Raw genomic sequence first — 13,761 nt, forward strand, 5'->3', positions numbered from 1 at the left:
AGGCCACCATCACCCTAATACCAAAACCTGACAAAGATCCCACAAAAAAAAGAAAACTACAGGCCAATATCACTGATGAACATAGATGCAAAAATCCTTAACAAAATTCTAGCAATCAGAATCCAACAACACATTAAAAAGATCATACACATAATTTTTTTATAGCTAGTTTAATGAAAGACAGTTATCATACCTGTGGACACAAGGTTTCCAGGTGATTGGCAGCAACTCTGACAATCTTAATCCCATCTTCATTTGTTGACATGGAACAAGCAAGATTTGCCACCTTAAATACAAAATAATGGAAATTATCTCAGATTATCAAGGAAATGCAGAAACATCTGTTATCACAGACAAGAGCGTTTAAATGTTCACTGAAAATTTCAGTGACTACAGCATCTTCATAAATGTCACTGGAAGCATTCAGAAATCTATTAAATAACAACAAAGGACCATACAGTAGTGTTTAAAGCCAACAGGAAGACTGGTGAACGAATTTGCAATACCTGTAACAGTCTCTTAGTATCAATATCTAACCCATAATAAGATGTTGCTATGGTTTCTTATGAGACTGAGAAAAAGTTTATCCATGGATTGAAAGCTAATAAATTCTTGGACTCTTATATGATTGTGGTTTAAGTTTGTAATTGGTTTATTATTTCCCAGAAGTCTATTATGCACTCTTAAGTTGCATTAAGCATGACTATATCTTTGTTCATGTTTTATTCAGCATCAAATATGCTACAAAGCTGGGCAAATACAAGATAATTGAATTCTTCTTCCTGTTCTTGATTTTCTACTACAACTTCATTGGCACTATTTGACATTCCAGCAGTCTATTTGATTCACGCCTTTAGTAATATCCATATTTTTTTATACATTATTGTTTTGAAACACACTGTTTTCCAGGGATATGATTGCCCTTTAAAACAACTGCCTTCATGGTGATGACCTAAGTCCAATGTTTATAAAGATTTTCTTTATACCATGAATAAGTTGTGAGAAAGATTGTGGAATTCCATCCTTTTCCTTTGAACTTCAGTCTTATTCAACATCCCCCTTGCTAGCAGGTGAGTGTTCATGTACAGAGGCAATGTTTTCTTGGATCTACAAAATATGTCACTGCCTCCATCACTGCAAAGAGATCGCTTTCCTAACAATCATTTTCCTTAAGTTTCAGTTATTATATGCTTTAACATAAGGCAGTTTTTACTGATCAAATCCAAAATCCAATCAGTTGCAGAGAAACTTCACTTAAACTTCGTGTGTTGAAAGTGAACAACAAACATATCTTTGGATAACTATCTGTAGAGTATGAAAAACTCTTACTTACATGGATTTACAGCCTTTGCTTTTTTTTTTTTTTTAATAGCATTACTTTAAATATGTTGGCAGTGAAACAACTCCTTGGTTTGCATTTACATATAATGAAATAACAGCCATATATTACTTAACTGTGGAGTGGCATTGATCACTTTATTAATGTACATGGAAATGGCTTACTTGAAAAGGTCTTTTGTTGGCTTGAAGGTCACAATGCCTCAACTTTCATATCAGCCACATAATTAGCACATTTGTGATTATTTGAAAAGGGCAGTCATTTCTGTACCCCACTCCATTCTTAAAACACCACTCACAGAAAGTAAAATTTAGCAGTCTAATTCCTTTAATAAATTTTATAATAATTTGCACTGTACTTGCATGAAATAGCTGTCTTTAAATTTGAGCACTGTTTGCTTTAAGTAGAAATATGAAATTATTGGCTCAATCTTTTGGTCAAATAGATGAATGTTGGTTGAACCTAAGTTTAAAAATTACAGAAAGATACTCTATATAGACATTTTAAAATTTTCTTTAATTTTATATTCAAATACAGTTGATTAACAGTTTTATGTCAGTTTTAGGTATACAGTAAAGAGATTCAGTTATAAATGTATCTATTATTTTTTTAATTATTTTCTCATTTAGGTTATTACAGGACATTGGAGATACCAAGGGAATATTTTATGCAAAGATGGACTCAATAAAGGACAGAAATGGTATGGACCTAACAGAAGCGGAAGATATTAACAAGAGGTGGCAAGAATAACAGAACTGTACAAAAAAGATCTTCATGACCCAGATAATCACAATGGTGTGATCACTCACCTAGAGCCAGACATCCTGGAATGTGAAGTCAAGTGGGCCTTAGGAAGCATCACTACGAACAAAGATAGTGGAGGTGATAGAATTCCAGTTGAGCTATTTCAAATCCTGAAAGATGATGCTGTGAAAGTGCTGCACTCAATATGCCAGCAAATTTGGAAAACGCAGCAGTGGCCACAGGACTGGAAAAGGTCAGTTTTCGTTCCAATCCCAAAGAAAGGCAATGCCAAAGAATGCTTAAACTACCGCACAATTGCACTCATCTCACATGCTAGTAAAGTAATGCTCAAAATTCTCCAAGCCAGGCTTCAGCAATACGTGAACCATGAACTTCCAGATGTTCAAGCTGTATTTAGAAAAGGCAGAGGAACCAGAGATCAAATTGCCAGCATCCTCTGGATCATCAAAAAAGCAAGAGAGTTCCAGAAAAACATCTATTTCTGTTTTGTTGACTATGCCAAAGCCTTTGACTGTGTGCATCACAATAAACTGTAGAAAATTCTGAAAAAGATGGGAATACCAGACCACCAGACCTGCCTCTTGAGAACCTGTACACAGGTCAGAAAGCAACAGTTAGAACTGGATATGGAACAACAGACTGGTTCCAAATAGGAAAAGGAGGATATCAAGGCTGTATATTGTTACCCTGCTTATTTTGCTTATACGCAGAGTACATCATAAGAAACTCTGGGCTGGAGGAAGCACAGGCTGGAATCAAGATTGCCGGGAGAAATAACAATAACTTCAGATATGCAGGTGACACCACCCTTATGGCAGAAAGTGAAGAAGAACTAAAGAGCCTCTTGATGAAAGTGAAAGAGGAGAGTGAAAAAGTTGGCTTACAGCTCAGCATTCAGAAAACTAAGATCATAGTATCTGGTCCCATTACTTCATGAAAAATAGGGAAACAGTAGAAACAGTGTCAGACTTTATTTTTGGGGGCTCCAAAATCACTGCAGATGGTGATTGCAGCCATGAGATTAAAAGACGCTTACTCCTTGGAAGAAAAGTTATGACCAATCTAGATACCATATTAAAAAGCAGAGACATTACTTCGCCAACAAAGGTCCCTCTAGTCAAGGCTATGGTTTTTCCAGTGGTCATGTATGGATGTGAGAGTTGGACTGTGAAGAAAGCTGAGCACCAAAGAATCGACACATTTGAACTCTGGTGTTGGAGAAGACTCTTGAGAGTTCTTTGGAGTGCAAGGAGATCCAACCAGTCCATCCTAAAGGAGATCAGTCCTGGTTATTCATTGGAAGTACTGATGCTGAAGCTGAAATTCCAATATTTTGGCCACCTGATGCGAGAAGCTGACTCATTTGAAAAGACCCTGATGCTGGGAAAGATCGAGGGCAGGAGGAGAAGGAAAGGACAGAGGATGAGATGGTTGGATGGCATCACCGACTCAATAGACATGGATTTAGGTAGACTCTGGCAATTGGTGCTGGACAGGGAGGCCTGGCATGCTGTGGTTCTTGGGTTGAAAAATTCGGACATGATTGAGAGACTGAACTGAACTGAACTGAAGCAGTATTCCCTGTGCTATATAGTAGGTCCATATTTGTTATCTATTTTAAATATGGTAGTGTGTGCATGACAATCTCAGATTCCCAATCTGTGCTAAACAATCCAATCCAAAATGTGAGCAGAAGACCTAAACAGACATTTCTCTAAAGAAGACATACAGATGGCCAAGAGGACTTCCCCAGTGGCTCAGCAGTGAAGAATCTGCCTGCCATGCAGGACACACTGGTTCAATCCCTAGATCTAGAAGATTCCCTGGAGAAGGGAATAGCAATCTACTCTAGTATTCTTGCCTAGAGAATGCCATGGAAGAGGAGACTGGTGGACTACAGTCTATGGGTCACAAAGAGTCGAGCACAACTGAGCATGCACAGAGATTCACACACAGAGGAACAAGAAGCATACCAAAAGATGCTCAACATTAGAAATATTAATTTTATAAAAAGTAATTATTAGAAAGTAATAATTTCTAATAACCATTAATTATTAGAAAAGGCAAATTAAATTAATTATTAGAAAAATGCAAATTAAAACTAAAATGAGATATTCCTTCACATCAGTCAGGAGGGCCATCATCAAAAAATCTACAAACAATAAATGCTGAGGAGGGTATGGAGAAAAGGAAACCCTCCTTCACTGTCAGTATGAATGTAAATTGGTACAAACACTATAGAGAGCCGTACGGAGGTTTCTCAAGAAACTAAAAAATATGGATTTCTGTGGTTGTCCATTGGTTAAGAATCTGCCTTCCAATGCAGGGGACTCAGGTTCCATCCATGGTCAGAGAACTAAGATCCCACGTTGCTGTTGTTGTTTAGACTCTAAGTCATGTCAGACACTTTTGCAACCCCATGGACTATAGCCTACATGTTATGGGGCAGCTAAGCTCATGAATTACAGGTAGAGAGAAGCCTGTGCTGCAACGAAGAGCCCATGTACCCCAAAAAGGTCTGACATGGCCAAATAAATAAATAAATATTTTTAAGAAAACATAACTACCATATGATCCACAAGCCCACTCCTGGGCATATATCCAGAGAAAAACATCCTTTCAAAAAGATCTATGTACTCCAATGTGCATTGCAGTGCTGTTTATAATAGTCAACATATGGAAGCAACCTAAATGTCCCCTGACAGAGAAAGGCATAAACAAAAGGTGGTACATACATACATCAGAATATTATTCAGCCATTACAGACAGTGAAATGATGTCATTTGCAGAAACATGGATGGACATGGAGATTATCACAGTAAGTGAAGTATGTCAGAAAGAGAACAACAAACATGCAGAATCTTAAAAAATAAAACAAATGAACTTATCACAAAATAGAAAAAGGCATGATAAAGGACAGAAACAGTAATAACCTGACAGAAATAGAAGAGATTAAGAGGTGGCAAGAATACATAAAAGAACTATATACAAAAGGTCTTACTGATCCAGATAACCACAATGGTGTGATCACTCACCTAGAGCTGGGCATCCTGGTGTGTGAAGTCAAGTGGACCTTAGGAAGCATTATTACAAAGCTAGTGGGAGTGACAGAATTTCAGCAGAGCTATTTAAAATTCTAAAAGATGATGCTCTTAAAATCCTGTACTCAACACATCAGCAAATTTGGAAAACTCAGCCATAGGACTGGAAAAGGTCAGTTTTTCATTTCAATCCCCAAGAAGGGCAATGCCAAAGAATGTTCAAACCACCTGGACAATTGCTTTCATTTCACATGTTAGTAAGTTTATGCTCAAAATTCTAGGCTTCAACGAATAGGAACTGAGAACATCCAAATGTACAAGCTGGATATAAAAAAAGGCAGAGGAACCAGAAATCAAATTGCCAATGTCTGTTGGATCATTAAGAAAGCAAAGGAAGTCTAGAAAACCATCTACTTCTGCTTCAGTAACTACGCTAAAGTCATTGACTGTATGGATCACAACAAACTGTGGAATGTTCTTAGAGAAGGGAATTCCAGACCACCTTACCTGTCTCCTGAGAAACCTGTATGAGGGTCAAGAGGCAACACTTAGAACTGGACATGTAACAATGGACTGGTTTCGAACTGGGAAAGGAGAACTTTACATCGTCACCCTTCTTATTTACCTTCTATGCAGAGTACTTCATGCGATATGCCAGGCTGGTTGAGTTACAAGCTGGAATCAAGATTGCTGGGACAAATATCAGCAACCTCAGATATGGAGATGACACCACTGTAATGGCATAAACTGAAGAGAAACTAAAGAGCCTCTTGAAGAGGGTGAAAGAGGAGGGTGAAAAAGCTGGCTTAAACTCAACATTCAAATGACAAAGATCATAGCATCCAGTCCCGTCATACTCATGGCAAATAGAAGGGGAAAAGTGGAAACAGTGACAGATTTTATTTTCTTGGACTAAAAAATTACTGTGGATGGATATTACAGCCATGAAATTAGAAGACACTTGCTCCTTGAAAGGAAAGTTATGACAAACCTAGTGTGTTAAACAGCAGAGACATCACTTTGCTGACAAATGTCTGTATGGTCAAAGCTATGGTTTTTCCAGTAGTCATGTTTGGATATGAGAGCTGGATCATAAGAAGGCTGAGTGCCTAAGAATTGATGCTTTGAATTTTGGTGCTGGAAAAGACTCTTAAGAATTCCTTGGACTGCAAGGAGGTCAAATCAGTCAATACTAAAATAAATCAATCCTGAATATTCACTGGAAGGACTGATGCTGAAGCTCTAAAACTTTGATTACCTGATATAAAGAGCCAATTCATTGGAAAAGACCCTAATGCCAGGAAAGATAGAAGACAAAAGGATGAGATGGTTACATACCATCACCAACTCAATGGACATGAATTTAAGCAAACTCCAGATAAATGTAGGACAGAGAAGCCTGGAAGGCTGCAGTCCATGGGATCTCAAAGAGTCAGACATGACTTAGTGATTCAACAACAACAAAATGGAAGTAGACTCTCAGGCATAGAGAATGAACTTATGGTACTAGTGGGAAGGGTGGATACACTTTAATTTTTAATTTATTATCTTTATTTTTTTTTAAACAAGCATTTTTCTTCTGGACATTTACTGGTTACCATGTTACTGAAGTAAATTTAATTATTAATGTTAAAATAAAAATCATCCTAAACACAAAGTTTCTGTTTATATTATCATCAGTTCAATTCAGTTGCTCAGTCATGTCCAACTCTTTGCGACCTCATGAATCGCAGCATGCCAGGCCTCCCTGTCCATCACCAACTCCCGGAGTTCACTCAGACTCATGTCCATTGAGTCAGTGATGCCATCCAGCCATCTCATCCTCTGTCATCCCCTTCTCCTCCTGCCTCAATCCCTCCCAGCATCAGAGTCTTTTCCAAAGAGTCAACTCTTCGCATGAAGTGGCCAAAGTACTCGAGTTTCAGCTTTAGCATCAGTCCTTCCAAAGGAATCCCAGGGCTGATCTCCTTCAAAATGGACTGGGTGGATCTCCTTGCAGTCCAAGGGACTCTCAAGAGTGTTCTCCAACACCACAGTTCAAAAGCATCAATTCTTCAGCGCTCAGCTTTCTTCACAGTCCAACTCTCACATCCATACATGACCACTGGAAAAACCATAGCCTTGACTAGACAAATCTTTGTTGGCCAAGTAATGTCTCTGCTTTTCAATATGGTATCTAGGTTGGTCATAACTTTTCTTCCAAGGAGTAAGCGTCTTTTAATTTCATGGCTGCAATCACCATCTGCAGTGATTTTGGAGCCCCCAAAAATAAAGTCTGACACTGTTTCCACTGTTTCCCCACCTATTTCCCATGAAGTGATGGGACCGGATGCCATGATCTTCGTTTTCTGAATGTTGAGCTTTAAGCCAACTTTTTCACTCTCCTCTTTCACTTTCATCAAGAGGCTCTTTAGTTCCTCTTCACTTTTTGCCATAAGGGTGATGTCATCTGCATATCTGAGGTTATTGATATTTCTCCTGGCAATCTTGATTTCAGCTGTGCTTCTTCCAGCCCATCATTTCTCATGATGTACTCTGCACATAAGTTAAATAAGCAGGGTGACAATATACAGCCTTGACGCACTCTTTTTCCTATTTGGAACCAGTCTGTTGTTCCATGTCCAGTTCTAACTGTTGCTTCCTGATCTGCATATAGGTTTCTCAAGAGGCAGGTCAGGTGGTCTGGTATTCCCATCTCTTTCAGAATTTTCCACAGTTTATTGTGATCCACACAGTCAAAGGCTTTGGCATAGTCAATAAAGCAGAAATAGATGTTTTTCTGGAACTCTCTTGCTTTTTCCATGATCCAGCTGATGCTGGCAATTTGATCTCTGGTTCCTCTGCCTTTTCTATATTATCATACTTAAGTTTTATTTACAAAATACTGAATTGAAAATACATCTCAAAATTTTCTACTCTATGAATGATTATATTAACACTCTTTCTGTCTTCTTTTATTTGGACATACCCAAACTTCTTACCAGAAGAACTGTTCTACATCAGGTAAGCTTTCTAGATAGTCAGTTACGAATTCCAAATTAAGGCTCGTAGAGTTTCAGTGATATTTTATACAAACAAATTTAAATGTATAGGATAGTTAATATTCTTTGGAGGGAATGATGCTGAAGCTGAAACTCCAGTACTTTGGCCACCTCATGCAAAGAGTTGACTCTTTGGAAAAGACTCTGATGCTGGGAGGGATTGCGGGCAGGAGGAGAAGGGGATGACAGAGGATGAGATGGCTGGATGGCATCACTGATTTGATGGACGTGAGTCTGAGTGAACTCCGGGAGTTAGTGATGGACAGGGAGGCCTGGCGTGCTGTGATTCATGGGGTCGCAAAGAGTCAAACACGACTGAGCGACTGAACTGAACTGACCAGAAAAAGTTACGTGTTAAAAATATCTTTACATTTTTAATTTGAGTGATTTGTGACATCTTTTCTAGGTCAAATCAATGTGTAAAGTGAAAGTGACAGACACTCAGTCGTGTCTGACTCATTGCAACCCCATGGACTATACAGTCCATGGAATTCTCCAGGCCTGAATACTGCAATGGGTAGCCTTTCCCTTCTTCAGGGGATCTTCCCAACCCAGGGATTGAACCCAGGTCTCCTGCATTACAGGTCAATTCTTTACCAGCTGAGGTAAGTGAAAGCCAAATTTCTTCTAATATTCATAAGTTGTGTGTGGCTCTTCAGGCAGTCAGGTACGTTCCTCGGCGAAACATGAAGGCAACTCCCTACAATTCCCACAATTATCAAAATTTCTGACCATGGATAAAATGGTAATATCTGAGAGAATTTTGTCATCTCTAAAATGGGTATGATAGTATCAGTATCTACCTAACTTGAGTACTTTGAAAATTAAATGAGACAGTGCATGAAGACAATTTGATACTTGGTAGCCCTGAAGATGTATGAATTCCCTTCCAGATCATCTTATCTTTTACTAATCCAGGATGGGGAAGAACATTCACTCTCTCAAGAGATTTTATAGAAGTAAAACCTTAGGAGTCTAAAGATATATGACACAATTTCTAATCAAAGAGCCACAAATCAAAATGCTTTAAGGACTCAGGCAAGATATACAAATGTAGAGTCTATATGTAACAGTAGGTGGGGTAGGGTGGTGGGGCCTCAGGCAAACCTGAGCATATATGCCCTGTCTAATGGCATTAGACCTCATTAAAATACAAGGAAAAATTCACAGCCTTGGTCAAACTAACAGTCTGTTCGCTTACTTTAGTTCACAGTTCACCAGTTTGTGACTTCTGACCGTATTCTCTCACCCAGTATTTTACAGACAGGGAAACAAAGCCAAACAGAGAAGAAATACATTCAAACCATCCACTGACAGGAAGACTATTAACCAGGAAACAATGTATGCCATTTATGCCACCCTGACTTAAAGTACTGAAAATTTCCTGCATTGAAATGATTGACCAGACTTTTTATTGATGTTGTGCCTTACCCAAGGCCAAGAAAATCAGAATCTAAATTATCCTAAATGGGGCCAAAGGCACTCAGGTAGATTCACAAGTTTATTACAAAGAAAAGGCCAGGACACAATTTCGTTCATTTTTTTAAATAAAAGATTAAACAGTATCTTTAAAATAACTGCCGACACTCTAATAATTGCAAAAGTCACATAAAAAATCTTCAAACAGGGAAATGGTGCCATGTTACTCAGAGGGGAGTGATTATTTTTTCAGCATCTCTCTCATGAGCCTCTTTCTTTCACATAAGTCCTTCTGGCCTTCTAAGGTGTATCACATTCTAGAAGTTTTAAATTTGAATGCACTGCCCTTTCAGGTATATTGAAAATATTGCAGACAATAAAGCCTGGCTAGACAATTCTTGAATTAATTCACATTAATTACTATCGTACTGATGTTTGTTCTTTTCTTCCTAGTTCCAGTTCTGTACACTAATTAATATCCCTGGCATCTTTTCTATTTATTGGACTGTGATCCTTCCCCTTCACCTGGCATAGAACATGGTACCTCTCATCCCTGACCCATGTTCTTAAGAGAGAAATTCTCTGCTCAGGAACCTGGACTCATTGTTGACATTACTTTGTCAACAAAGGTCCCTCTAGTCAAGGCTATGGTTTTTCCAGTAGTCATGTATGAATGTGAGAGTTGGACTATAAAAACAGCTGAGTGCCGAAGAACTGATGCTTTTGAACTGTGGTGTTGGAGAAGACTCTTGAGAGTCCCTTGGACTGCAAGGAGATCCAACCAGTCCATCCTAAAGATCAGTCCTGGGTGTGCATGGAAGGTCTGATGTTGAAGCTGAAACTCCAATACTTTGGCCACCTGATGTGGAGAGCTGGCTCATTTGAAAAGACCCTGATGTTGGGAAAGATTGAAGGCAGGAGGAGAAGGGGATGACAGAGGATGACATCGTTGGACAGCATCACCGACACAATGGACGTGGGTTTGGGTGGACTCCGGGAGTTGGTGATGGACAGGGAGGCCTGGCGTCCTGCGGTTCATGGATGGGGTCACAAAGAGTCGGACACAACTGAGCAACTAAACTGAACTGTGGGTGGAAGTTATAAGAGGTATAAACTGTGTTTAATTCAACTTTTTAAAGTTTTACAAGTGAGAAAGAATACATGTATATGCATGGCTAAGTCCCTTTGCTGTCTACCTGAAATCATCACAGCATTGTTAATCAGCTCTACTTGAACATAAAATAAAAAGTTAAAAAAAAAAATTTCCCCAGGTAACTCTGATGTACTACTCTCGACATACATACACACAAAACACAGACACATTTAGACTTTGTGTTGATTTTCATTTGTTTGTATAAGACACTCCTTCCTGAAGATTAATGTAAAGTTGTGAAAATCTACAAGAAGCATGAACTGACTATATACACACACACACACACACACACACACAGAAAAGGCTAGGAAGTCATAGAAAAGGCTTCACAAATTAGAGATAAGAAATAACAACCTATACCACCACCTGAAAAATAGGGCTTAGTCTATTAGTCTTCCGTAACAAAAGTAATAGACTGGATAGCTTATAAACAACAGAATTAACTTCTCACAGTGCTAGAGTTTGGGAAGTCTAGGATCAAGGTGGTGGCAGATGCAATGCCTGGTGAGCACCAGCTTCCAGGTTCCTAGAATGACCCTCTACTCTAGCTGGAACCTCACACAGCAGGAGAGTTCTCTGGGATTCCTTTTCATAAGGGCACTAATTACATACATAAGGGTTCTTCTCTCATTACCTAATCACCTTCAAAATGTTCCATCTCCCAGTCCAATCACCTTGGGTGTTAAGATTTCACCATATGAATTTGGGGGGCGGGCACAAACATTTAGTCCATAAGATATAAAAGTTTAAAAATAAAAATACTCAGGAAACAAGAAAATCAAAAGTAGAAGAGATTTCTGGCCTTCTACCCAACATCTGCTCCTTTTTCTGTCAAGAACAGTCTGATTTCCCTTTGGACAACTGCTGTCTCCTCCTCTAGCTCAGTGGTATGAAGTCTTGGTATGACAGTTAACCAAGATGCCTAGTCTTTTCCTGCCCTGCTGTGGGCATATCTACCACTTCCTGAGAGGAGTCTTGGAGCAGTTCGTGTGTCATTCTCAGCCCTCTGCCTGTATTTATGTGCACTAGCTTGTATCTTCCAGTGAAGTCTCTTTTGTTTTCTACCTAAGTAAGCCAAATTCATATTATCATGCCTACAACCATACTGAAATGAGTACTGAGGCTGAAATTTACATACCAATTATGCATTAATTTCAGATGGCTCCTCTTAGCAAAGTAAAAGGCTGGCAATGCAGAACTTCAATTCAGTAGAAGGCACTTTCTAATCAAATGTCTGCAACCTAGACGTCCTAATAACAGGAGCAAGCGCAGGGGAAGGAGATGTTCATTTCAGTTCCTGCACATGTAGATAAACATGTTTATCACCTCTCCTCTTTTGAGTATCTAATCCCTTGGTGTCTATGAGAACACTTTACATACCAGGTACAACGGATATCTAGTTCTTGAAGAAAATAATTAAACAATTTGGGGTTTATCCTTTTACAAACCATTTATTATGTCAAAAACCTATCCTTCCATGTGCTCTTTTAAATTCATACCTGTATATTAAAGTCTGAATCAAATGCTATCTCCTCCACAAAACCTTCCCAGACACCCAGAATCAGAATTCATACTCCCACAATAAGATCTACTTTACTCTTCCAAGACTCACTTATGTTTATTTCAGATAGTAAATAGCTAGATGGTAAGGATAATCATGTATTCTTTTCTAAAAATATTTTTTAATCAGGTTAAGTATCCTAAAAATAGAATGCTGTCTATGTAAATTAACAAAAATAATAATTTATCTTTTTTTGGTCATGCTGTTCAGCCTATAGAATCTTAGTTCCCCAATCAGAGATTGAACCCAGGCCCTCAGCACTGAAGGCACAGGGTCCTAACCACCGGACCACCAAGGAATTTGCAATAGTTTATGCATTTGGAAACATATGATCTTCTACTGTGTTTTAAACTAATACATTAAATAAAGTGTATTTCTTAGAGGGCTTAATGCAATTTAATTTTTTCATTGAAAACTATGTGCTTCCTCTGCCCTATCCTTATCAAAAAAAAAGTTTCTAATTATCTATTATAGGAGCATAAAATAAGTATCATTACTTTAGGTTATGGAGGAAAATACTTGAGGAAAGAAAGCCCTTGAATCATTAAACTTAATTGCTTTGAGTTGATTTCAGTCCAACTGTGTTTGCATATTGGGAGCATCAAAATCTGACAAGTCTGTAGCAAAGATACAAATAAACACAGGCAAACTTGGAGTAAGAATACTGACACAGTACAGCTAAAGCAAGTTCTTTATTTATGACTTGGCATTTGCAAAAGATTGGATTGCTTTCTGAATTCAGAAAAGAATAAAAGTTCACAAAAACTTGTGAAGAGCCATGAAGGAGGGAAAGAGGAAGTACCGTGGATATTAATTAGGAAGTCACTAGCTTATCAAGCATGGGGTCTCGAAGAGTCGGACACGACTGAGCGACTTCACTTTCACTTTTCACTTTCATGCATTGGAGAAGGAAATGGCAACCCACTCCATTGTTCTTGCCTGGAGAATCCCAGGGACCGGGGAGCCAGGTGGGCTGCCGTCTATGGGGTCACACAGAGTCAGACACGACTGAAGCGACTTAGCAGCAGCAGCAGCTAATCAATAGCAATTGGATGTGTTTGAGTATGGAATAAATAGTCTTACAAGAGGACCTAAGATACCAATATTTATTAGGAAGGTAGAAATTGTCTCCTATCTTTATCTTTAAACCTATGATGAGTCATGTAAAAAGTGGCCAGAGATAGAGAAGGTCACCCACAATACTCTGATGTCATAGAGGCTAGGAGAACAGAAAGTTTCAAGAAGGTAGTTTCAAATATCAAAAAAAATGAGAGGTCAAGAAAGTAATTCCTGAAATTACTCATCGATTCAGACACAGAGACTCACTGATTCAGATCATTTTTAGTTTGGGTAGAATGATGATGGCCAGACTAGCCTAATGTGGACAGAGGACAGTGTAGGAGGGGAGGTGGCCCATATGTCTTATGAACAAAGGAGAAAGC

General features: G+C 38.7%; 1 protein-coding gene across 5 annotated transcripts in view; it reads right to left on the reverse strand.

Moving 5' to 3' along the window:
- The window catches only part of CTNNA3 (catenin alpha 3), a 1,922,060-nt gene that overhangs the window by 745,716 nt on the left and 1,162,583 nt on the right, over positions 1 to 13,761 (reverse strand). For all 5 annotated transcript variants that reach the window (XM_061405110.1, XM_061405112.1, XM_061405111.1 and 2 more), the window contains one exon: positions 194 to 286. In XM_061405110.1, coding sequence (XP_061261094.1) covers positions 194 to 286 — 93 coding nt within the window. The remainder of the gene's footprint in view (positions 1 to 193; positions 287 to 13,761) is intronic.

The sequence above is a fragment of the Bos javanicus genome, chromosome 28, assembly GCF_032452875.1.
Source record: "Bos javanicus breed banteng chromosome 28, ARS-OSU_banteng_1.0, whole genome shotgun sequence".
In the NCBI taxonomy this organism is placed as follows: domain Eukaryota; kingdom Metazoa; phylum Chordata; class Mammalia; order Artiodactyla; family Bovidae; genus Bos; species Bos javanicus.